The sequence below is a fragment of the Mytilus trossulus genome, unplaced genomic scaffold (assembly GCF_036588685.1).
Source record: "Mytilus trossulus isolate FHL-02 unplaced genomic scaffold, PNRI_Mtr1.1.1.hap1 h1tg000244l__unscaffolded, whole genome shotgun sequence".
Classification (NCBI taxonomy): domain Eukaryota; kingdom Metazoa; phylum Mollusca; class Bivalvia; order Mytilida; family Mytilidae; genus Mytilus; species Mytilus trossulus.
Window position 1 is genome coordinate 3689287 of NW_026963317.1, and position 24745 is coordinate 3714031.

General features: G+C 32.2%; 2 protein-coding genes across 2 annotated transcripts in view; one reads left to right on the top strand and one right to left on the bottom strand.

Annotated features, from left to right (window-relative positions):
• LOC134701523 (tRNA (32-2'-O)-methyltransferase regulator THADA-like) overlaps positions 1-18407 on the bottom strand; it is a 259205-nt gene extending 240798 nt beyond the window's left edge. Inside the window, exons 1-11 of the mRNA XM_063562672.1 lie at positions 18279-18407; positions 15440-15513; positions 13141-13253; positions 10367-10518; positions 8743-8824; positions 7833-8008; positions 6394-6482; positions 5219-5433; positions 4346-4411; positions 3803-3920; positions 1968-2231 (exon numbers count right to left, since the gene is read on the bottom strand). Of these exons, the coding sequence (XP_063418742.1) occupies positions 1968-2231; positions 3803-3920; positions 4346-4411; positions 5219-5433; positions 6394-6482; positions 7833-8008; positions 8743-8824; positions 10367-10518; positions 13141-13253; positions 15440-15513; positions 18279-18282 (1353 nt within the window). The 5' untranslated portion in view covers positions 18283-18407. The remainder of the gene's footprint in view (positions 1-1967; positions 2232-3802; positions 3921-4345; positions 4412-5218; positions 5434-6393; positions 6483-7832; positions 8009-8742; positions 8825-10366; positions 10519-13140; positions 13254-15439; positions 15514-18278) is intronic.
• Positions 18408-18577: 170 nt separating this feature from the next.
• The window catches only part of LOC134701366 (pleckstrin homology domain-containing family H member 1-like), a 52848-nt gene continuing 46680 nt past the window's right edge, over positions 18578-24745 (top strand). The window contains exon 1 of the mRNA XM_063562504.1: positions 18578-18680. The gene's annotated coding sequence lies outside the window, so the exon portion shown is untranslated. The remainder of the gene's footprint in view (positions 18681-24745) is intronic.

A 24745-nucleotide genomic window follows, 5' to 3' on the forward strand; every position in this document is an offset into this window, starting at 1 on the left:
GTGGACAGACACACTATAGATAAATTGATCATCATATATTATTTGTGAAGTTGATACAGAATATTTATCAACAAGGTCTTTGTATCTTCTGATGAACTTGTTAAGAAAAAGGACAAGAAGATCTTTGCCATAATCCTAGTTCATAAACTTTCTCCTCAGTTGACGTTTTATAAAGTGTGGGTAGCAGCTGCAAGCTCTTATATACTAAAATTGAGAATGGGAATAGGGAATGTGTCAAAGAGACAACAACCTGACCATAGAAATAAACAACAGCAGAAGGTCACTAACAGGTCTTCAATGAAGTAAGAAATTCCCGCACCTGGAGGCGTCCTTCAGCTGGCCCCTAAACAAATATATACTAGTTCAGTGATAATGAACGCCATACTAATTAACTGTATGAGTTATATAAAGATTAAGTCAACTTTGTAGGAAAAAAGGACAAAAGATTTGGGGACTGAATTTCATTTTCAAAAAAGAAGGTGACTGAACACAAGAACATGCACACATTTGTGGGATATCCACTTTTAATGGCTAGGGAAGAGATTTCATGATACATTTGTTTTATTATTTTTAGCTCAAAGTAATTTCTGGTCGTGAAATTATATTACTTTAATTAAACAAACCCATTTGTGATCTGTCAAATAGATAACATTTGACAAATTTCTGGTTTCCTGATTTCAGATAGTTATGATAAAAATCGAAATTTTTCTTCATAATAATCATTTCTGGTTTCGTTATACAATTTTGTTTGTGATGTTTAAATATTTGTCCATATGACAAATTTGCTGGTTTCCTGTTTCAAATATTGTTGAAACAAGATCTAATTAGAATACAATTGAAAAATAATCTTTTACAACATGATTTTTAAAAAATCCATTCATACACAAACAAAGAACTACAAACAAAAGTACATTTAGACAGACAAACTACATATACTGACAGAAACAGCTTTATGGAACAAGGAGAGCTAAAATTGAAGGCATTCCTTTAAAATAAAAATACATGTATAAATTGTTTCATGTTTTATTGGGGGGTGGGGGTGGGTGGGGGGGGGGGGGGGGGGGGGGTGTTTGGTTGATTATATAGGGAATCATTGAAGCATGACTGGAGCTGCCCCCCTTAGGTCAGTCAGTTGGCCCTCCCCTTAGGAAAAGTTCTGGATCTGCCACTGACATCTATGGAAACAATGAAGAATCAAACATAATTTGCTAAATTATTTATTCTGCAACATTGATTTCATTGTAAATGTATTTACACTTTTGGTATTTAGCTGAATCTTGCCTCAGAATGACCTTAGATCTACTTCGAATCACCTTTTGACATCAAGCAACAATCACTTTTAAATTGTGACGTCAAATATTTTAAATTATTATGTCAAAGTTAATGAGAACATGTGTGGTTTTACGTAATGGCGGACAAACTTGCATACAAGTGTATATACGTCTATTGTCCAAGAAAAGAAGTCCTTTTTTCATTAGAAACTTTTTTCTCAATTTTCATGGGTGAAAAGGGGGATGCTTACTATGCATGGGTGCGTTTAATACATACCAAAAGATTGTTGACCAATACAGATGTATAAATGGCATCTAAACAAGTGAAATCATTACATTAATTACCTAATCTGAAGACCACTGTAACATTCAATTTCGATGCAGCTACTTGCATGAAAGGCTGATGCATATTAAGGGGATTTGCTGTAAGACATAGTCTTGTAATCAAATTTCCATGTAGCTGTAGGCTACTTCCATGCCAGGCAATTGCATGTTCTGGCCTCACGGTCATAAATTTTTCAAGCATGGTTTTTGTACTCACACTCGAAAATCAACCAATCAAATTGATTGATTTCATGTTTCGAGCATGATTTTTGTGCTCCGAGCACTGAGCAAAATTTTATGCCTTCAAGGCCTTGGCTAGCTTAATCTATTCAAAATGGAGCAGATTATTTTTCAATATTCAAAAGTACTTACATGACAGGCTAATGCATGTTCACTCATCTGTGACAGGATGATGCTGGAGAGATCAGAGGTCTGCTGTAAAACAAGGTCAGTCCCTATAATCTGGACTAGGTTACTTAATATTCCATACTTTCCTTTGCTTGACCAGCTGACATGGAAGATGAGTTTCTTTGTCAGATTCTGTAGGAAGATGTCGGTACTTATGTCTGATGAGCTTGCCATGGTGTGGATTTTAAGAACATTCTCAAAGATTTCTCTGGCTATAATTCTTATGACCTAAAAAATAAGTAAAGACCCTGACAAAAATTAAAAAAAATGCTCTTTGGTCATGTTGTTGTTTCTTTGAAGACATTCTAATACACATACAAACAAGAGGCTGTTAGAGCAATAGCAAACCGGATTTCTTAACATTTATTTGTGTCCTGGCATTTTCCAATACATGTACCACAAGTACCATAACTGATGAACGGTGAAAGTGAAAATCATCCATATCAAATTTGACCTTCATTTTGTCATCAGTAACAACATATTAAAATTTGAAAAGCTGTCGTTGAATCAGTATGGTTCAGGAGTAAATGCAACAGCATGACTGGAAACACAATTTTTCAATCTTTCAAGAACCATAACTCCTGAACAGAAAAAGTGAAAATCACCATTATTATACTTGACCTCCATTTTGTCATCAGTAACAACATATTTAAATTTGAAAAGCTTTGGTGGAACAGTTCATGAGTAAATACACAGACAGGACTGGAAACACCATTTTTCAATCTTTTAAGAACCATAAATCCTGAACTGTAAAAGTGAAAATTGTTATTATTGAACTTGACCTCCATTTAGTTGTCAGTAACAACATATTAAAATTTTAAAAGCTTTGGTTGAATAGTTCATGAGTAAATGTGTAGACAACTTTTGGCTGCCACCCACCCGGCCACCTGACCAACTGCTTTTCATCCACAAATCAATAACTGACATTTTTGTCACAAAAATCCGGTTAAAAAGAGGTGAGGTATTGACAAACATGACATTGTTACAAACAATTGATGCCATCTGATCATTAGGTCATTGATGCCTCCTCAATTTAAAATAAGACATGCTTTGACATAATAACTAAGTATTTTTACATGGACTTGATCTAAAATAAGGATACATGTATTTAATACCTGTATTAGATGTTTTGAAACATGCATCTAAAAATATTTCTATATCAGTCTCACCAAGAAGAATGTGAAATTAACAAAAAAAGGTAACTGCAAAGCCTTCAACAATGATACACAGCAATAACCACTAAAATAAGGCTGCTGACATGGGACAGACACAAACAGAATGTGACTGTGTTAAACATGGCAATGAAAATAATGATAAAGGGGTAGCATGGTAAACAAATGAAGAACAAGAACTATTAAGAGAGGATGGTAGGTTTCAAAAAGTCAAATTCAATAAGGTTTCACCCTGACATAAGAATCGTAATTAAGCTAGAACAAAATAAAACTTTTCATTCAGTAGTTGTCGTTTATTGGTGTGGTTCATAAGTGTTCTCGCTTTTTATATAGATTAGACTGTTGGTTTTCCTGTTAGAATGGTTTTATACTAGTGATTTTTGGGGTCCTTTATAGCTTGTTGTTCAGGTTGGCCAAGGCTCGGTGTTGAAGGCCGTACTTTGACCTATAATGGTTTACTTTTATAAATTATGGCTTGGATGGAGAGTTGTCTCATTGGCATCATATCACATCTTTTTATATCCATTTTAATTGTTCTTATAGCAACATTTTTTTTCTAAAAATCTAAAAAAAGTATATTTGATAAAGAGAAAGTTTTTTGTGTCTTTTTACTTTATATATACCTACATCAGTAGTGTCTTCCCAAACTGTCCAAACACATGACATGATAGCCTCTATAATCTGACCTCCGCCACATAGCAACGACCTCTGTTTATCTGAAACTACTTCAGATTTTAAACATGAACTGAAAGAAAAAACACAGCATCATAAACTTTTGTAAATGGGAAACAAATTTCAAAATAAATTTCTCAACCTTGTCTTTAAAAATATTTAAGCCAGTCTTACATGAACTAAGTATAATTCAGAGTTTAGATCAAGCTGCATTCTGTGGATTCATTTTTATTCATTGAAACCAATTTTTGTGGGTTTCGTGAGTACATGTGAACCACAAATTCATATGTTTTACAAGTTAAAATCTTTCTATAGGCTTTATACACAGAAATTGTCAAACCACGAATTCAGATATCCACGAAAAATGTAAATTTTCCTCAACCCATGAAAAATGGATACCCACGAAAATAAATGAATCCACAGTACAAGTTGAAGTTTCATCAAATTGAACATAATTATCATTACTTTTTTGCATGCAACTCCTTTCTATATACATACCAAGTTTTAGAAGTCCACATATTGTAGCACTTTACAGTTAACAATTTACTGATGGAATTTGGATATCTGAAAAAAAAAATCATAATAAATATCCTTGTATTATGGTTTTTTTTGCTATTTATGATGTCACAATTCCCATTGAAAAAGTTTGCATAGTAGGAATTCATTTGACGTATGAAAACACAAGATCTGACAATATGTAATAGTTTAGAAGTTCTATATCTAGAGCAACTATGTACATTAAGTGTTTTAAATGGTATTAAGGAGAAAAAAAGATACAGTGAATTAATACATATTTTACAAAATCAGTTTTAAAAATATTCAAAAGACTTATATGCCATAACTGAAAAAAGTGAAATAACCTATGACTATAATGTCATTGTTCATTGTTCAAAGCTGTACAATGAAATAAAGTTGTAAATCTGTGTCATTTGGTCTCCTGTGGGGAGTTGTCTAATTGGCCATCATACCACATCTTCACAATTTAAAAAGATATTTTTTGTTGGCTCTGAACTAGCTGTCAGTAACTGAGAGTCCTCTCAGATCGGTACTAAGTGTCTTTTTTGTTGTAGAGATGTAAAAATACTCTGTGTTTTTGTTAGCTATTTTTCTGCTTTGTATCTATCTGACATGTTAATCCTTTTTGTATTGATTTTTATTTTTTTTATTATGTTGTACTGTTACATCACTGTCCTAGGGATGGGAAGGTTTGGCACACACAAAAAATGATAAATCAACAATATACTATATGTGCCTGTTACAAGTTAGTTAGTTTCTTTGAATAAGTAATATTTGGAAAATTGATCACTGAAAATCAAGACCCAAAATGCAATAGTATTTATAAATTGTTCATAAATTGTTTTAAAAGCTTACCCTTTTTCAGATATTTTTGTCAGGGATGGAAATATATAATCTAATAGCAAACATTTCCCATCATGCAATTCTACAAGTTCTGACAGTTCCATTATTGACATTATGCCATAAAGTAGACTCAGCTGACAAGATAAGTTATCTCCCTTGGACAGGATTGTAAAATCTGAATTATCAGCACCTGTTTTGTTTGTACCATGAAATATGTACTCCACAACCTGTGAAAATAGATGTGTATAATATATATTAAAGTATAATATTGTGTTACGAAATCATCTGAAACAGTTTTATACTACCAAAGTTACAGAAGTGTTAAAGTCATGGTTATCTATTGATGTTAAATACATTTATTTTAATGAAAACTTGTAGTATAAAAGCTTTCAAGCAAACTGAATTATTTTCTGTAATGGTGAAAGTGCTAGATTGATTGTGCATTTTAAACAAATTTGACTTAGCATCAGATAATGGAAGGCTTCATTTTCTTATAATGTCAATGATTGTAGATTTTCAATAGAAGTTTTTCATCTATATATGCTCCAATATTGGATTCACACATCTGGAAACTGTTCCATATTTATCCTTGTAATGGTTAAACTCAAATAAGGAGACATGGTATGCTTACCAATCAGGCAATGAGACAACTATTAACTAGAGACCACAGGATGTGGATGCTTTAACAGAATTCTGTCAAATATTTGTCTTTATGCCCCACCTACGATAGTAGAGGGGCATTATGTTTTCTGGTCTGTGCCTCCGTCTGTTCATTCGTCTGTCCCTCCAGGTTCGGGTTAGAGTTTTTGGTCAAGGTAGTTTTTGATGAAGTTAAAGTCCAATCAACTTGAAACTTAGTACACATGTTTCTTAAGATATGATCTTTATAACTTTAATGCCAAATTAAAGTTTTGACCACAATTTCACGGTCCACTGAACATAGAAAATGAAAGTGCGAAGTCAGGTTAAAGGTTTGGTTAAAGTTTTTGGTCAAGGTAGTTTTTGATGAAGTTGAAGTCACATCCACTTGAAACTTAGTACCCATGTTCCCTATAATATGATCATACTAATTTTAATTTCAAATTAAAGTTTTTACCCCAATTTCACGGTCCACTGAATATGGAAAATGTTAGTGCGAGTGGGGCATCCATGTACTATGGACACATTCTTGTTTGATAATGTTATACCTTTGTTACACTACTCTTAGGAAACTTCAGCCTGATCACTAAGATCACATTTATAGCACATGTTGTTTTACAATCCATCAAAAACTCATCTGTAAAAAACAAAAACATCATTATTTCAAATGAGAATTATTTAATTTTAGATGTAACACGTCTTCTAATAGTCGTTTTGTTTATCATTTTATAGACACAATTTTGTCATGTGATCATGACGTCATCAATGTTTTTTCATGATTTACGCCTGTTCAAAATGGAATTTAGAATTAAATTATAATAAATAACTGTAAAATTTTGTCAGTCTATTCGAAATAGAATAAAAAATGTGGTGCACACTGTTAAATAACCCACTACGCATGTTATTTAGTGTGCACCACATTTTTTATGATATTTCTTCATAGACAGAAAAAATATTACAGTCATTCCTTAAATAATTTCTGAGTCTTACTAATTGAAAAAAATCATCAATCTAAGTCATAACTAAATCTGTGACTTTGAATAGCAATAACAGCACTGTTCAGTTGCTTTAGGTTTTGTCAAATGTATGTTGATGCAATATAGTGGAAATAGTGGTACAAAATGTTGTAGAAGTCATATTTTTATATTTTTAGGAGCCTCTGGCCTTTGTTAGTCTTGTATTAGTTTAATTTTAGTTTCTTGTGTACAATTTAGAAATTAGCATGGCTTTCATTACCACTGAACTAGTATATATTTGTTTAGGGGCCAGCTGAAGGACGCCTCCGGGTGTGGGAATTTTCGGGTTGTTGTCTCTTTGACACATTCCCCATTTCCATTCTCAATTTTATTTTATAAAACAAAGGCTTGAAAATGAAATCAAATGGTTAATCTTGTTCCTTAAAACTAGTGATACTATATAGCAATTCATTAATGGTTATTGTTTTCTATTAAAAAAACTATTTCTTTAAAAAAATAAAACAAAAATGTAAAAGGCAAAAATTGCTAACTATTTTATACCAATATGTACATTAAATATATATCAATTCATTTAAAAAAATACAACTTTATTCATGTGAAACTTCTAATCTTTATTGGTTTTGAGGTTCCATCAGGCTTTACTTACATTAGTATAAAAAAGAATTTGAATGTCTAAGGGACATAACTCTAACTCCAAAATAATTTACATGTTTTAATAAGAAAAAATTTCATCTATAAAGTTTACCCCTGACTATCAAGCTATCTGTTTTATAACAAACAAAAAGAAAACACCACAAGTAAAAGAGAAGTTTCCTTTCTGGTCTACTACTGAGTTCTCTAGAAATCCCCCCCCAAAAAATAAAACCACCACAAACATTTAGTTTCTGGACCATCTCTATACTGAACATTGGCCGACATGTTTGATTTTTGGTGGATTGCCAGTTATAGAGCATACTAAAAAATCTAAACCCAAATAATCTTGATGATGCTTCTATTTGTCAGTACATTACCTATGTGTAAGATGTCAATATTGTGTTTTATTAATGACGTTGTTACACTACTGGTTTCTTCTGATTCTTTGCTGGACAGTGTAGAGTGGCTTTTCTGTAAAATTTTGTTCCCTGCCTGGATGCAAGCTAGACAGCTATGCATCAACTCATTCTGTCTAACTGAGGACTGTGTTGAACTATAAAGAAAAGGAAACTATAAATGTGTTGATATGTTACTGTCACATTGACTTTTGTCTTACTGTGGATTGCTTTATTTTCATGGGTATCAATTTTCGTGGATTGCTGAAAACTTGCATTTTCATGGATATATGATTTCATGGTTTTGCCAATCTCTGTATACACAGCTTATTGAAAATATGATATTTGTTGAACATTTAAAAAGTTGTTCATCTATCCCCATGAAACCCACAAAAATTAGTATCCAACGAATAATAATGAATTCACAGTTCATCCTCTGTTCTTCATAAAAATAGTTAAAGATTTTTGGAGAATTTAAGGGGGTTCTTCATAACAAATCATAGTTTTACAATAAATAAGCAGAATTATAAATATCTGTAAATGGTGATAAAGTTTTTGATATTTTTAAAGAGATGATATTGTCTTATTCTAGATTTACAGCAGCCACAAAAGCTCTTGATGCCAGATGGATTTATAATATCATAACTACCCTCATACTATCAGTATGGTAGAAAATAATATGCCAATGTATACTGAAAGTTGTATTAGAACAAATAATGCACCATTTGTCATCATGGCTAATGTTTAAAATAAAAAAAAGTTCAGGGGGTCAATGTTTTACTGTGACAGGGCAGCAACCCTACATAATAAAAATACAAAGTATTTTTTGCGAGTACAAAACCACATAGAAATTATGAAAATATTTCAAAAAATTATGATTGATAATGGTTACCTGTTTTCAGCCAAAAACTTTGATAGGATAGAGGATACATTTTGCAGAATTTCTAAGCACTGGTTGTCTATACATTTCTGACCTGTAACATATTCAAATAAACATGTATATCTATCATATGTGTGTATAGTATTATGTGTATGTATATGTATCATGTGCATGCATACCCGTAGCCAGGGGGGATTCTCCCCCTTGAAAACAAATAAGCACTGTTTAAGTCAATGTTCTGTTCGAATTGTGACTTTTAAAGTCGAAGTTGTGAGTCCAAAGAACCCCCTCTTAGAAATTCCTGGCTACGGGCCTGGCATGTATAGTATTATGTGTATATATATGTATCATGTGTGTGTATAGTATTATGCGTATGTATATGTATCATGTGTGTGTATATCATATTATTTGTATGTATATGTATCATGTGTGTGTAGTATTATGTATATGTATCATGTGTGTGTAGTATGTGTATGTATATGTATCATATGTGCATAAAATATGACAAAATACTACAGCTCAATATTCTTTATAATAATGAAAGAGTTAATGGAGAACATCAACTCAATCATTACTTATCATAGGTAGACAGACAATAAAAATAAATTGCTGTTCCAGGCCAAGGAAGATACAACCGCAGAGGTCCAGCCATGAACAGTTTGGGCAAAAATAGACACGCTTGATACTGTACTGAATTTGGATTGTGATTAAATATTTGACACATAATAGGTTTCTGAATAACTGTAGTCAAATAACTTTGAATTGTTTATATGATTTAAATTCATATTCATTTTTTTTACTTTTGTGCAAAACACTTTGCTGTTGCGAATTGACCCTCCCCCCTCCACTAAAAACTTTGCGGTTGTATAAAAAAACTCTTGTCACACTCAAAAGTTGCTGATGTACACATTAGAAAATGAAGTATTGTATCTAATATTCTTGATTATAGTTTATAATGAAAATTTAACATAAGAGAAGATAGTGTATGTGTTTTATGTTTTTGTCAAAATATATATGAAATACATAATATAATGTATATGTCGAAGTAAAACTTGCATTGGTCTTAAGTTGTATATTTCTCAACATTATCTATGACAAATGTTCCACATTATTTATGTATGTGCCTGTCCCAAGTCAGGAGCCTGTAATTCAGTGGTTGTCGTTTGTTTATGTGTTACATATTTGTTTTTCGTTCATTTTTTTACATAAATAAGGCCGTTAGTTTTCTCGCTTGAATTGTTTTACATTGTCTTATCGGGGCCTTTTAAAGCTGACTATATGCGGTATGGGCTTTGCTCATTGTTGAAGGCCTACGGTGACCTATAATTGATAATGTTTGTGTCATTTTGGTCTTTTGTGGATAGTTGTCTCATTGGCAATCATACCACATCTTTTTTTATATATTATAACCTTTTGCAGTTTTCAAATGAAAGTGGCATTACAAGAACAAAACTTATTGAAGACAAACCATTTGGCTGTAGATGTCTTCAATGTCATGTGCTATTTGTGTGATGCTGTTGCTATTAACTTGTAGCATACCCCACATGTACTTTTATTAAAATTTGTTTGTATACAATTGGGGTTGCTTTGACTCTTTGACAAATTCACGGTTTCCATTCTCAATTATATTCATTACCTAACGGAAAATTGTCCATCAATCCAGCCACCGTATCTATGTAAGTCCTGAGATCCATTGAGACTAGACATTCTGTTTGGATACATTTCAGCTGTCTGTTTAATTCTGTGACAACAAAATCACTGGACTGTGAAGGTAAACTCTGGAAGGCACTGCAAATATTGAGAAAAGTTTGAGGATTTTGAAAGAATAATTTGCCTTGATTTTTAAAAACAAACAATGAATAAATATTAAAAAAATCCTACAAAGTGTAACAAGATGATTATGTACGCATCCACTTGTACTTTTATTCTTGGTTGTAGAACTTCCAGTACAAGAAATGCACTAGACTGAGTGTAACTTTGAACAGACCAAACTTTAAAATGGAATTTACAAAATTAATCAATACCTCTGATAGATATAGGAAGATGTGGTGTGAGTGCCAATGAGACAACTCTCCATCCAAATAACAATTTAAAAATTAAACCATTATAGGTTAAAGTACGGCCTTCAACATGGAGCCTTGGCTCACACCGAACAACAAGCTAAAAAGGGCCCCAAAATTACTAGTGTAAAACCATTCAAACGGGAAAACCAACGGTCTAATCTATATAAACAAAACGAGAAACGAGAAACACGTATATATTACATAAAAAAACGACAACTACTGTACATCAGATTCCTGACTTAGGACAGGTGCAAACATTTGCAGCGGGATTAAACGTTTTAATGGGCCCAAACCTTCTCCCTTTTTCTGAAACAATAGCATAACAACACAACATAGAAAAACATACGATAAAATATTAATTGGCAGACTTAACTCAATCAAAAAACGTATGATTACACAATGAACGAATAAATTTGATCTGCGATATCTGAATACAAATGCACCGTTAATTAAATATTAAAGACAAACATTCATGACCAAAAGGTTAACAAACAAATTCAAACACACTGAGAAATATTTAACCAATCAATGTTCACTTTAGAAAAAAACCGTTTTTTTATAATCTTGAAGTTTATACAAATGTTGTAAGAATAAGTGAAAAATTGAAGATATTACAAATAATCAAAGCTGGTATACAGACAAGATCCATATAAATAATCAAAGAGCTGAATAGCTCTGAGGGGAAAGACGGCCCTTGTTTCTATTTAATTATGTTTTTGAAAAAAAGGGGGGGGGGGGGGGGGTATCTTTTGATAGTTTTCATATGAAGAATGAAAAAGATAACAGCTAGAACATGTAGAAAGGTTGACAATATTGAAATCAATAATCAATTGTTGTTTATGTAATTTCATTTCCTTAGTTTAAGATTCAATTTGGACCAATGGAAGAGATCTGCATCTTCTAAATCTAAACATTTGATAAAAGTTGATAGCTAATTATCTAAAACTCAACTGAATTCTCTCATTTCACAACAACTACAATATTTTTTTAAATCTTGATTGTGTACCACTGAACTGCAGGCTAGGGCCATTTTCCATTTTTTGTGACAGTACTCTTGGATTTTTAAGTTTTTTCTTTGGAAAGTGTGGACTGAAAAATCTATTCAGTTTTAAATTTCCATTGTTAAAGTTCCCATTTACAACTCTCATCACAGAGAAACAGGTACTAATAAAAAAACAATATGAGTGATGTAAACTGTGTGAAGCTTGTTTCCAAATCTTAATTTTGAAATATTTGTAAATAATAAATGTTTAAACTACAAAATGCAAATTTTTATTATTTTTTTTTTACCATTACAATGATTATGTAGGTAAACAAAAATTTAGTTTTAATAGAAGACTACTAATCCAATGAAATGTCACATTTGAAGTGTTTAAATACATTAACTTTTATTTTAGTGGTTAATTACTCATCAATTGAGGTGCTCCTGATTTGGAGGAAGATTCTCAGAATTTTTACAGAAAAAAGTGGTCTCACTAATTAGCGACAAGAAGAATTTTAGCGACAAGAAGCTACAAGAAGAATATTTTTTTCTTGTCGATAAATAGTCTTCTTGACGCTTTTTGTCTCTAATTAGTGAGACCCGAAAAAAGTCATAAAATCGTTTCTTTCCCCTGTCTCATGTAACCCCACGATCTTTGTTTATTTTGAAAATTGTTGACCTACAAATTAAAGTATTGCGTGTTGATGTTTAAATCATCTACAGTAAACAATATTATGTTTAGATTTAACAAATACAAATTTGTAATTAGTGCACGATCTCTAAGAATGATTTAAATAACCAGTGAACTGGTGAAGGATATCCCTGCTTCTTCCAAGAATGACGTCACTGTAAAATACAATGTAGGTTGGATATATTTAGAATATCTCGTCATACTAATTTTTCCGGATTGTAAAATAAACGTAAATAGTGTAAAGGAGAGTTCAAGATACGATAATTTCGTGAGAAACAGAAGGGAAATGTGTAAAAAAGTGTTTAAAGTCAAACTATTCATTTCTGGGTCTCCTTCTCTTCAATCTAGGTAAGATTTGTTGGGGGGGTTTTCCACACTATAACATGTATAAAAACAAAATGAATGATGTGAGGGAGTGTCACTCTGGTCAACCCCATAGGGGATTGACGGCTTGAAGCCGTCTTTCCCCAAAAAATGACAAAAAAACATTATAAACAGTATCAACAGGTCGAATTAACAAGAAAATACGATTTGAGAGTACTCGCAGTTACTGATGGTCTTTTCAATTGGAGTACTTTTTTAATTCAAAGATGGAGCTAAAATAAATTCACATGGAGCTAGTAGATTAACGAAGGACCTCCAGTAATCATATTATATTGAAATCTATTAATTACCTGATCAACACTCTTTTGACTTGATGTTTGGCAGGTAATGTAATGTAAATCTGAACAAGTTTCTGTAAAACATTTGTTATCTCCCCTTCATTGGATTTTAATCCTTTACATACCTTCAAAACAACAAAAGATACATGTGAATACTTTTAAATTTACGACAGTACACAAATATCTAATTCTGCAGCAGCATATATACATAAAGATTTTTTTTTAAATGATTGGTTATAAATTGTTTAGCATAAAGTGGCAGATATTTGACATGCATATATATCCTTTTCACAATGTGATCTACTGAATAAGACTTATTACGGGGTTTGTACTAACATGAGCAACTCAACAGGTGCCACATGTGCAGTAGAATTTGCTTATCCTTGCGAAAAAATTGAGATCACTTCTAGTTTTTGGTGGAGTTTATGTTGCATAGTCTTTATTTTACCATTTTGTGTTTTGTTTACGTTTGTTTGTCCTTCTTTTATGGGCATGGCGTTACATGTATCAGTTAATTTTTTATTTATGAGTTTGGGCGCATGACATTTGCGCTGATTTTGAAAATTTTCATTCTTTCATTTGCGCCGATTTCATTTTTTCATTTGCGCCGATTTTATATTTTTCCTAATTGGATTTACAGGTAAGTTACAGGTAAGTTCATACTTTTACATTGGCCGAGCACAGAGTATAAAGACAAATCAAGTGACATTGCAATTGGTAAATGGCCATCCCAATGTTTTCGGTTACCATTCCTTTCTCTAAATGAAATCGATGACTGCTTCACGTCTGACATTATCTGACGCTCCGCTCCTTCTGATGACAAATTTCATACATTCGTGGACAATGTACAATTGCACATTCCTTTATAACGGTCAACCAATTCGTGATGGCGTTCATAAAATTAACGAAGGGATGATTTCAACTTCACCATGTGTAACTCTTGGTTTAATAGCTCCCTTGTGAGAAAATGCGAACTCTAGAAATGCCCCCACCAGTACGTATGCCAGACAAAGAAAAGATGGCCTTCTTTATCGACAATTACGCCAAATATAGAAGAGACGAAATCATAAGAAAGGAATATATTAGATGTGTTGCCTTCTAAACATACTCGGCAAAAACAGATTTATGATTTGAATGTATTCTGTTCTTATGGATTTGAATGCTGTACATATATTTTTAATTCGTCATTTTAGTATAAACAAAGTGCTTTTATCTTAGGTTTTTACTTCTTGATTTAAAACAGGAGACAACAGTTATATGCATGTTATGATTGACAATTCATAACATATGTACAACTGGCTAACGGAAGAGGTCTTTAATGATAAATGAAAATAACATTACTGGGATGGAGAGTTGTCTCATTGGCACTCATACCACATCTTCTTATATTATTTCACCTTTATTTACCTGTTATATATACCTGTAAAAAATCGGCACAAATGAAAAAAAAAATCGGCGCAAATGAAAGAAAAAATCGGCACAAATGAAATGCAGATCGGCGCAAATGCAAAACGCCGATGAGTTTGAATGTCCACCTGGTAGATTTTGCTCCTCTTTTCAAGACAAACTAAAGATTCAAAAGGGACTTTCAAAAGCTGAAAACATTTTTTAAATTTAGGATGCTTTAAAAAAGTGATGATTATAACTATGAAGGACAAAATAATAGTTAATTAAAATTTCCTTTTAAAAAAACAAATTGTGTGTAATGAGTGTTTCTGAAGGCAATATCTGTTCCATGATATCCCTATGCTTTTGTTTATTTATATCAGGCAAACTCAGATTGATGCTATTGTTGAGAAAAATTGTGATTTTCTTTAAACTATACACAATGTACAATTGAGGGGCTCCCTGTTCAGCTACAGGTATCAATAAAACTGTGTGAATGGGTTTTTTTTGCCCTTCAAAGCTTGCTGTTTGGTGTGAGCCAAGGCTCCATGTTGAAAGACCATACCTTGACCTATAATGGTTTAGTTTTATAAATTGTCTTGGAGTCTTGGATGAAGAGTTGTCTCATTGGCACTCATACCACGTCTTCTTATATCTGCCTATCAAAATCTATTCTTACATGAATTGCAAAATACACCATCAAAGTGATCTTGGAAAAATATTATCAAAGATTAGTTGATTTGATTTTTAATATACATGTATGTATATTATAATGTGTGTCATTTTTCAAATCAATTTTCTCAACTATTTTAAAAGAAGATCATACATGTCTCATATATCGTTTTTGGCACCTTAAACCATAAAAATAATTGATTTATATGAATGTACATGTACATGTACACTGTTAAAGGATTAAAAGTTTTACCTCTTTAACAACAGATATCTGGTCTTTAACATTCTGTAAATCTTTCAAACTCTCAAGCTTTTCTGTATATTTCTCTGAAAATATATATTTGAGTATACTTGCAGGTTCAAAATTCAGGATTACTGATAACATATTAGTATTCAGAAATATCATATAAAAAAAAAGAAAATATGCAAATAAAGTAGAGGTAGGCAATTAAAGGAAACTGTAGCTGTGTGTTCAACTAGGTAAAACCCATACAGTAAATTTGCCTATAAAAGGCCCTGACATGAAAAATATGAAATAATTCAATAGAGAAAATGAACAATCTAATTTATAATACAGAAACAGTTTACAAAAATCGAATAGAACAGACATGAACCATTGACAACCACTGAACTACAGACTCCTGACTAGGGACTTGCTCATAAAGAACATGGCATGGTTAAACATGTTTAGGGACCAGCTGAAGGACGCCTTCCGGTGCGGGAATTTCTCGCTACATTGAAGACCTGTTGGTGACCTTTTGCTGTTGTTTTTTTATTTGGTCGGGTTGTTGTCTCTTTGACACATTCCCCATTTCCATTCTCAATTTTAATTTTATTAGAATGGTCAAATATTTCCTGAGACAACAAATGAACAGACTCATTGTGATAGTTGTTACAAAAATATTTGTTTAATGCTGATTATTTCTTAATACTAAAAAAAGAACTTTTTAATACTAAAAAAAGAACCTTTTAATACATGTACCGAACAAGACATAAAAGTTATTAAAATAGATTGTTGTTTTCATCCCTTTGAAGAAATTACTTTGCAGCATAAATCATGTAAATTGTGACTTAAAGATCTATTTACCAGAGTTCAACTGAAGTGGATGTACATGTAAGCTTTTATGTTTAAGTAATAAAATTGTGAAAAAAGTTTGGAAGAATCAACTATCCTAACTGGAACTGTGACTGAAACAACATGCGGCTAAAGTGCTTGTGTGGCTGATCGTCTTTGAACCTGCGGTACATTCTATTAATTTTTAATTTTTATAATTTTCTGTCCAGATGGCCGTTTTAAGTTTATATGTGTGTTGTGACCATTGGGACTTGACTACAGGTCATTGCACACATTTTATCATTCCAAGGTACAATTTCTTTTCTATTCTATAAGACTTTTAATCAATATCTTTGAGTAATGAAGGCTTCAGAGCAAATGCAATGGGATTTCCATATAATTTAAATTATTTCCAAGGTGCATAACTTATCAAAAATACTTGATCAAACTTATTTCCAAAAGCTAAGTGTCAAAGACATTGCCAATATCAACCTATGATTTATAAGTTTCATATAGTTCTTACAAAAAAAAAAGAATTTCATATTTCTTTTCAATATTTCCAAGGGTTATATTTATATATAAATCTTCTAAAAATAATTGTTCAGCACTGATTTTTGAACTGGTCAAAAACATTGATGATATACACCTGAAATATAGGTCTCATAACAATCTTGCAAGAATTTTACATTTTAACACACTAGCAATGCTAATTTCCATGAAATACATGTTTTCAAGGGGCAAAACTCTTCAAAATTACTTGATCAGGACTGATTCTCGAACTTGTCCAAGACATTGCTAATCTCATAAATGTCATATAAACCTATGATATAAGTTTCATATAAATCTGGCAGGAATTGTCTATCTAAGGGTGCTAACTTCGGCGGACAGACAGAGATGTGGACAGATGTACAGGCGGGACAAAAATTCACAGCACTATTTCTATCCTTTGACTGTCATTGGAAGATCCACTATCAACATATAGATAGGACCTTTCTATCCACAAATTAACTTATATTGATGACCAACATAGAAGTTGATATTGGATCTTCCCATGGATAGATACAAGTGCCTGATACAATTGTATGTACACAGTACACAGGCACTTGTTTCTGTCAATATGGGATTTACTATCCATACCCGTATGTATGATTTTTCGTACGGATATAGATAGTAAACCCAATATTCTAAGGCAATTTGTATGTTACATTGTTTTTCATTGGCTGAAAGTTGCCGTCAAATCCACAGTTGACCAGGCGTAACTAAGGAGGAACAACCATTTTGAAATGATCGAATCAACAAATGTTCGATTACTACTATATAATCGAAAATAAAACAACACCTACCACCAATTTGTTGTTTTAATGTTATTTTATCCGAATTTGAAGCTTACAGGTAACGTAATAACCTCCAGTTTGTAAGTTTTCATTCATACCACGTCACGTTTATCCATGACACTTTTGCGCCAAAATGATACATGCAGTTTCGCGTATATTTTTTTATTTGTCAAATTTAGACATTTTCCCAAGTTTTATTGTATTATTTCTTTTTGAAATGCATTAGAATTGGAATAACAGTACTGTAGTTGAATCGCTATTAGCCTTATCAGCCGGCTGACCAAGCCGCTTGAATCTTTTGAAGCATACAACAACCACATTTCCATTGTGGTGTCAGATATTGTTTTATGACGTCAAAATTTTAAGGGAATCTGTGTAATATCCAGTAATGACGAACAAATAGCGATAAGGTGTATGGTGATTGCTAACCTATATCAGGGACGTAGATAGAATATAAGTCCTTGCCTATATATAGAATAGTGATCGCCACTGGCAGCAATCGACATTGACAGTAAAACCTCGTCAGATTGCCACTGACAGTAAAACCTCGTCAGATCTCTATTGACAGTAAAACCTCGTCAAATATTGTATTTTATGTCTCTGATGATAGGCACTCGTCACCCATACCCTGTGGATAAAGTATCACTATAAAGGCTAAAATTCAAACAAACTGTTTTGTGACAGTATTAAATTACAATACACACCCATTTTTCTATCTTATTCAGTTAGAATAAATGCTAGTTATTTCTTCCCAAATAAACCGCAAATTCATAAACACGATAAAGATAACTTTGTTTTTTTTTATCGCATTTTGAAACATGGGCGCAGACATCTTTTCATCCCGCAGAAAATACACTTACTTATCAATAAAAAATATTTATTTAGAGAAATTTTAGGTATTCTATATATTTTTCTTATGTCTATATAAACTTTTGATTATAATTGTATATCTAACTGGTCATTTTATATTATTAAGAAATGTCCTTGACCGAAACATTAGCCCCGGTAGCTCAATTAAATATTTTGTTTCCGGTAAGTTAATTTTTCGTCTGCAACATTTATACTTTCACAGCCTCAGGAGATTTAAATAAACGAAATCCTTTTGGGTAAGTTACAATATATTGATATGATAATGAGGTAGATATAACGTGTAAGAGAGGACAAATTCCTTACATGAAGCTATTGCTAGACATAATTAGTATCACTTACATATTATTTTGAATTTTTGTTGAAATTTGATTTGATAAAACCTGAGTCTGAGATAGCTGCGAAAACGTAGCTCTTAAGGTCCTTTTGATGATTTTTGATATTTGCGGACCATAGACAAAAAAAAAATCAAAAGGACAATAGAGCTACGTTTTCGCAGCTAAGTCTGAGACTACTATGTCTACTATGACTATGAGTTAAAGTAGTCTCTGATAAAACTTAACGAAATAGAACAAGTTTTTAATGACATAGGGAAAGGCCATAAATTATTTTCAAAAAATTTAACGACATAACAAAAAATTATACACCTTATCGCCAATCCCGGCTGACCAGACCGCTTGTTTTTTTGACGCGAACAACTTTTCCATTGTGGGGTAAGATTTTTTTTTATGACGTCAAAGCCTGAACCTGTGTGATATCTAGAAATGGCGGACAAATAGCACTAAAGGTGTATTTGAAAATCAAAGACAACTGTCAACTTTTGTGTTCATCAATGAAATCATGTTGAACATGTTCATTGACATCATATTTCTGTCAAAAAGTTTAGTTATACTATAACTGAACATAGTGCGTGAGGTATATGTTGTAGGCAGGGGTCGAAATTGGCACTGGTCTGTGAACCAGAAGAGTTTGCATCGACCCAGTAGATTTTGTCAGCTGGTGGTCCAGCGGACCAGTAGACATTTTTCGTTAAAACTCACTGATTGCATCCCAATTTGGGTTTGAATGGTTTCATTGAAATAAACTATCCTCTAAGTTGTATTGTATATATGTTAAACAAGGGATCAATATCCATTCTTCTTTGTTGGTTGTTTATTTTAATATAAGGTGACAATCAGTAAACTACGGCTGCAAAACATGACAACTAATTATAAGTTGCTATATTTTCAAATCAAAACAGACAGAGAGTGAAAAAATTGACAGTTACTCGATAATTATGTTTGCGTAAAAAATTATAAAATCGTGCACAGAAGACTAAGTTTATGATATTACGTGCATTGGTTCAAGAATTGGATAAATATTATTTTTAACCAGTCACTCATTTCATATGACTTGTTTACAAAATTTAAAAGACAATGATTACAATGTTATTTTTGATTTACCTCCCTAACATTTAAGTTATGTTGTGAAGTTGTCTTCTTGCTTGTTTTGTTTTAGCAGTTGCTTCCTTTGTTATAAAGAAATGTTGTATTGTCTTGAAATGTTTTTTAGAAGTTACTATTACACAACAGCCCTGCTGGATTTTGCTTTTCCAACCGGCCCACAGTGGACCATCTGTGCCCACTCAAAAACTTATCTGCTTTTTTCAATTGATTGTACTTGCAAGTCTTTTGATTAAACAAAAGACATTACATGCCCACTCCTATGGGTGGGCATAGTGGACAAGCTAGAAATTTTGCCCACCTGGTGCCCACTCCCACTGTGGACAGGTGGACAAAGTAAAATCCTCCTGAGCTGTAGTGTAAATGCTAATGAAGGTATATTAATATTTACCATGATTATGTATGTCTTTTGAATACATCATAAAAGTATTGAAATAGAAAATGACATACATAAATAATCATGGCTAAAAGAAAATTTCTTCAAAATTAATATTATTTGGCAAAAAAAAATGGAAAGGGTTTAAAAAATCAGGGGGGGGGGGGGGGGGGGGTCTTCAAGATTTTAGGAATTGCCCAAAATTCTAATACAATCATGATGATGTAAAAAAATTAAGAAATTAAACGTGGTAAAAAAAAAATTACCTCTTTTAAGCAAGAACTTGTCCTAAACTCTACAATAATTTTTTTTCAACTTGCCCAATAGTACAAGTGCATTTCAAAACCATAGATACCCTTAATATTATACCCTATGCCAAAACTTACTTGTTCAATTAGAATTATAACTTGTCCAAAAAAACACTTTCAGTCATATTAACCTTTTTTTGCATTAAAGGTTGTTTCAATGAACAAAAAACTCAGACTAATCAAGATTTTTTTTTGTCATAAAATGTTTTGGGTAGACTGCTTTTAAGATAGGTAAGACAAAAAAAAGAGTATTTTTTTGGTTTACTGTACCCCTACCTACAATGACCTTCCCTAATTTTTATCCCATACTCGAAAGTTTTTTTTGGCCACTCTTAAAGTCACATTATGTTGCTACCATAAAAATCAATGTAAAAAAAATAAATAGAAATTTTAAAAAATCCCTACATACCCTGTTTTTTTTTCAGCATGTGGCAGTAAACACATATATACTTTTTTGTTTGGCCTACGCAACATCTAACAATCTGATGTTATTTTTGGCCTTAGAAGAGTCTATTCAACTTTAAAATGAATTGTTGCTTTATTTACTATGTCACAGCACAGAATTACTGAATGATATGTTTCCCCAGAAAGGAGTTTAGCCTGTCAGTGAACCCCAACAGATCATAAGATCCAGCTAAATTATATTGAATGTTGTGCTCATATTATATTATAGTTCCCAAAACTATCAGATACAAGAAAATTTAGACACGTTAAATAAAACTTCATTGCAAATCAATAGTTATTCTGTATATAGTTCCATCTAATTGTTACGGCTCTGAAATATCAATTTCTTATAATGACGACATTCCTAATTATTTAGTTTAATGAACAAAAAATAGACAAAAAAAAACCAGTTAGTAAGAAAATTGTACGAGTTTATATAATTACTTGTATTCTGTTTTTCAAAGGTAACATTGTAGTAAATTAGATAATACGGTAATATGCCATCTGGTGTATCATAATGCTATACTAAGACTAAGAGGCTATCTGACTTTTGTTAAGTTCCTTTGTGAACTAACTAAGCTAATTAGTAAATAGTCAGGTGTTCTCAGTAATTCAAGAAGAATTTTATTCTTATATTATCCTTGACTTAAAATTGCTGTTTAAAAAAAATATGTTGGCAAGTTACAGTCAAACCTGCTTAAGATACCAACATTAAGTGAAAAACCTGTGTTATACGACCATTAATTTAAGATCCCTCTTTAGTGCATTTCATATAGATTGAACCTGTATTAAAAGACCACCTGTCTTAACTGAAGAGACCACTATTTTGCTCTCCTTGGAGAAGTCTCTTAAAACAAGTTTCACTGTATGAAATTCAAGATTCAAGATTATTTTTTCTACAGGATGAAATGTTTATTTAATATGGACAAGAAGAGACTACGTCCACATTCATTAATTGACATTAAACATTTTTTTTTTATTTAACTTTATGGCCTGAGTCATATAAACCAAATTTGGTCAGACAATTGTATTGCCAATATTTTTTCCAAATGTCAAACAATTTTTTTCAGTACTAAATTGTCCCTCTAATTTACCCCCCCCCCCTTTTTCCCCACCTAGTTAACCCTTGCAAACTTGTTTGTCCCAGAAAATTATATTGGATATGTGATTAATATGATATTGACTATTCTGACCTATACATACCCCGACCTAATTGTAACAAATGAATCTGATGATCTATGTAAATATTAGAATGTAAAAGTTTACTTTACTTTAGCTAATGATTTGATCTTCACTTTATCGTAAATGCAGTTTTACACTGAAGATTATCACTGAAGTACATTTAGAATAAATTGAATTGCCTGTTATGGGTGAGTTTAATGATAGAGTACATTATTGTATTAAGCTAACTACATCGTATCTCTCTCCATATAATGGACCACTTTATCATTGACAGAGGTGACAGCAACAGTAATTGTATCCTTATTTGTCAATATCAGATAGATATCGGAGAAAACAGCGGTTGTTTAACACGTTGTAGTATTGACTTGACTTCCATTGATTTGAATAATTTCGACACAATTAGTCAAGAATTTCCCAAAAGTTAGATATTATGAATAGTAATTTGATGATAAAGTTATTCACTAGGGACCCATAAAGCACAAATTGATATTCTTTTGAATATTTTTCGTTAGAAGTAACTCTAAGTTTAGGAAAAGATAAGAGAAGAAGAAAAAGGACCAAGGAATATAGTATTTTATCGTCAGTTTCAATGTCAATGATTGTGTGACCTTTTATGAAGGGTTCAATAACAAAAGGAATGTTTGAATATTTTTACCATTATATCTCCTAGAAATTATTTGTTTCAGCACCAATTTTCACAGCCCCTTATTTCACATTTGTACATGTTGTATGTTGGCAGGATAAGGCCTAATAAAATATACCTGTACATGTCTTTCAGCTAACTTTCTGAAAAAAACAGTTAGGGTAGATTATTTGATACATAAATTATATGATTTGAAAAATGTTTTTGGCTGGTTTAGTCAGGTCAAGTTAGCTAGACTTCAAAAGAGAATGACAGAAAATCTTAGGGTAGGTAGAGTTAACAGAAACATTTATTTCATTAGGCATTATAATCTATGGCTGATGTGGCAAGGTTGAAATTTTGACATTTCATGGAAAACTTTAATCCTTTTATCTAGGTACATACAATCTATATGGTTGATTGATTGTTGTTTCCTCAATGTTCAGTGGCAAATATTTGAGGTATATATATATATATATATATAAAACGTCTGTATAGTAGTCAACGATTTTCCCCACGAGGGCGCTGGATCGTTACGAGTAACGATACATGTACACAATAAATAAATTATATAAACGCCTAAAAAAGTGTACACAACAACTCCAAATACAAAAAAAGGTAACTATAAATGTAATTATTTATAAATATTTCGGATAACAGATATCCTTCGTCAGTCAGATTCTGATGTGAAATGAATCATCTTTGAGTCTCGTTAGATTAAACTTTTACTAAATCTTGAATTTTATACAATAAAAAAAGTCAAACCGAACATCAGTAAAGACGCTTGCACCATTCTAAAAAAATGTTAACATGACATAGGTTATATGGTTTATTACAACAGAGAGCTCATATATATGCTTTAAATACAAATAATAATGTGCGATTTGAACTAGCACAATTCTAAAACTGTATCGGGAACGACAATTATGATGGTATAACATGTATACGCATGATAACGTCTGTAAAATTACCAAAAAGACAGCACTGCTGAACGATCTAAATATTTGAAATTGAGAGTAAAGTAGTAACAACAGAGTCTGAATATATAAACATCGTGAACAAACGGCCGTAAAAATGTAATAATATTTTTTACTAAGTATAACTAGAAGAACGTGGCTAGGTACTTATTTATCCCTCAAAAAATTAAGCAATTTAAATTGGTATCTTCAACAAATGTATTTAACAAATGAAAAAGGTTAAGAAAAAGAAACAGAGACTGTAATAATAAGTAATATAACCTGAATGTGAAGCACTACACGGAGTCGAACTACATCTTTTCATTTATCCCATTTGGTGCCAAAGTTGTTAATTTTCGTATCCAAAATCTTTCCCGAGCGAGCCTATCCTCCTTAGGCTTTATTCCGTAGGCCCAAAAGCCTTAAAGACTTGCTGGTGAGAGCTGATTTATCCTCTCAAGCAGGCTTATCATCTATGGGATCTTGCAAGGGTTGCGGAAACAAACGATGTCTGACTTGCAAACAAATACTGGATACCCAGACTTTTAACAGTCACTCCACTGGCACAGAATACACCATATTTTGCAATGTTAATTGCAAGACTTCAAATGTTGTGTATCTCTTACAGTGTAAATGTGGTAAACAGTATGTTGGCGAGTCAGAACAGCCGTTTCACAAACGAATGAACGGCCATCGTAGCGACTACCAATGCAAGCCAGACCTCCCTCTCAGTCGACATTTGAGATCCCCTGGCCACACTAAGGCAGATCTCAATCGACTGACCATTAAAATCATTGACCACAACTCTGCTTGGTCTAAGGAGGATAGGCTCGCTCGGGAAAGATTTTGGATACGAAAATTAACAACTTTGGCACCAAATGGGATAAATGAAAAGATGTAGTTCGACTCCGTGTAGTGCTTCACATTCAGGTTATATTACTTATTATTACAGTCTCTGTTTCTTTTTCTTAACC